A 2273-nucleotide genomic window follows, 5' to 3' on the forward strand; every position below is an offset into this window, starting at 1 on the left:
GTGAAGTGCGAGGTCGGGATGTGAAGTGTGAGGTTGGGATGTGAAGTGTGAGGTTGGGATGTGAAGTATGAGGTCGGGATGTGCCCGTACTCTGCCCTCAGGGGCAGCGTGGAGACCCCACTGAAGTGTGAGGTTGGGATGTAAAGTGTGAAGTTGGGAGGTGAAGTGCGACATCGGGATGTGAAGTGTGAGGTTGGGATGTGAAGTGCGAGGTCGGGATGTGAAGTGTGAGGTTGGGATGTGAAGTGTGAGGTCGGGATGTGCCCGTGCTCCACCCTCGAGTCCAGCATGGCGTCACCCACAGTCAACTGGGGAACGGCCTGCATCCTCCGCAGCAGGGCCAGAGCCATGCTGCCACCCCTGTCCCTGCAGCCTCCCACTGGGGGCTGAGCTGTCCCCCTGGGCCCACACATCCCCTGCTCCTCACCTGTCCCCAGCCAGGGGCCTCTACACAGAGGGCACCACAGAGGGCAGGGCAGCCGAGCGCCAAGTCTATGGCTGTCCATACTCCTCCCGTCCCTTTGGGGCTCAGGCAGTGCTTTTGGGCGCTCTCCTGGGTGGGATCTTGTCCCTGCCAGGTGGAGCAAGGCCACCTTGCCCAGCCTGAGCACGTGGCCATGGTCTCTGCAGAACAACGTGAGCTTTGTGGATGACAGCTTCCCTCCCGGGCCTGAGTCTGTGGGCTTCCCCGCGGGCGACAGCGTGCAGCAGCGCGTGAGGCAGTGGCTGCGGCCCCAGGAGATCAACTGCTCCGTCTTCAGGGACCACAGGGCTACGTGGTCTGTGTTCCACACGCTGCGACCCTCAGACATCCTGCAGGGGCTGCTGGGGAACTGCTGGTGAGGTCCTCTCCAAGGCCGGGGTGGGGCGGTGGGTGGGCGTCCAGCTGCAGTCCCCCCGAAGCTGCCCCGAGGTCACCCTGAGGCTCTGCACAGGTTCCTAAGCGCCCTGGCGGTGCTGGCAGAGCGGCCGGACCTGGTGGAGCGGGTGATGGTCACGCGCAGCCTGTGTGCAGAGGGCGCCTACCAGGTGCGGCTGTGTAAGGATGGCACGTGGACCACGGTGCTGGTGGATGACATGCTGCCCTGCGATGAGGCCGGCTGCCTCCTCTTCTCACAGGTGGGGCAGCGTGCGGGGTGTACGCAGGCGGCAGGGGCAGCCTCTGACCCCGGCCCCCCTGCCCCACAAACAAGGCCAGCTGCCTCCGCTTCTCACAGGGCGGGTGGTGTGGGGGGCAGGCGGGGGTGGCCTCTGATCCGGCCCTCTGCATGTGCAGTGGAAGCAGCTGTGGGGTAATGGGAGTGGGTGGGGTGGCCTCTGACCCCGGCCCTCTGCAGGCGCAGCGGAAGCAGCTGTGGGTGGCCCTCATCGAGAAGGCACTGGCCAAGCTGCATGGCTCCTACTTTGCGCTCCAGGCGGGCCGCGCCATCGAAGGCCTGGCCACGCTCACCGGCGCCCCCTGCGAGAGCCTGGCGCTGCAGGTCAGCTCCACTAACCCCCGCGAGGAGCCCGTTGACACTGACCTCATCTGGGCCAAAATGCTGAGTTCTAAGGAGGCTGGGTAAGAGGGGGGGCACTGCGTGGTCAGCCGCGTTGGGAGGAGAGGCGAGGCGGAGCGGTGGGAGACGTGGGGCTGGTGGCCCCTTGACCCGGCCCCGTGTGGCCAGGCCACAGCCCCCATCACCTCCCCCTCCCTGGGTGGGTCTGGAGCTGGCGTTCTCATGCCAGGAAGGCCACATCCTGGCCCAGGCTGTGGGGCGAGCCCGATGCTGTCACCCCCTCAGGGCAGGTGTGAGGGGCGTGTTAACTTTGGCCACAGCCTGGTCAGCGGGTCTGTGCCTTGAGCCCTGGAGGCCTGCTGGGAGTGGCCCGGTGCGAGCACCTCGAAGCTCCCACAGCCCTCCTCAGCTGACCCTGGGCAGTGCCACTGTCCGCCCGCTGGGAGCCACAGAGCCCAGAGCCAGCCCCTCAAGGCCTCCAGGGGACCCAGGCCTGCCACCCCTAATTCAGGCCCTGTGTGCCTCAGGCACGGTGGAGGAGTTGGTCCAGACCCTCCTGGACACACTTCACATGCTCCCTACAGGCAGGCGTGGGCCCTCCTCTGCTGTACCTGCCTGCCCTGGTGGCAAGGCCCCGGTCAGTGAGGGCACCAGTCAGCAAGGCCCCCCAGTCAGTGAGGGCCCCTCTCAGCCATGCCCCTGGTCAGTGAGGGCCCCGGTCGGTGAGGGTCCCCAGTCGGTGAGGGTCCCAGTCGGTGAGGCCCCCTGTCGGTG

The 2273-nt window shown here is 66.7% G+C and overlaps 1 protein-coding gene across 1 annotated transcript; it reads left to right on the forward strand.

Annotated features, from left to right (window-relative positions):
• Positions 1–391: 391 nt before the first annotated feature.
• LOC111532293 (calpain-15-like) lies at positions 392–2238 on the forward strand (the record flags this gene model as incomplete). The annotated part of the gene is made up of 3 exons (XM_026449882.1): positions 392–839; positions 936–1119; positions 1338–2238. Coding segments are annotated over 3 exons (860 nt in total), but the record flags the coding sequence as incomplete, so codon positions are not given.
• Positions 2239–2273: the final 35 nt, after the last annotated feature.

The sequence above is a fragment of the Piliocolobus tephrosceles genome, unplaced genomic scaffold (assembly GCF_002776525.5).
Source record: "Piliocolobus tephrosceles isolate RC106 unplaced genomic scaffold, ASM277652v3 unscaffolded_3314, whole genome shotgun sequence".
Taxonomy (NCBI): domain Eukaryota; kingdom Metazoa; phylum Chordata; class Mammalia; order Primates; family Cercopithecidae; genus Piliocolobus; species Piliocolobus tephrosceles.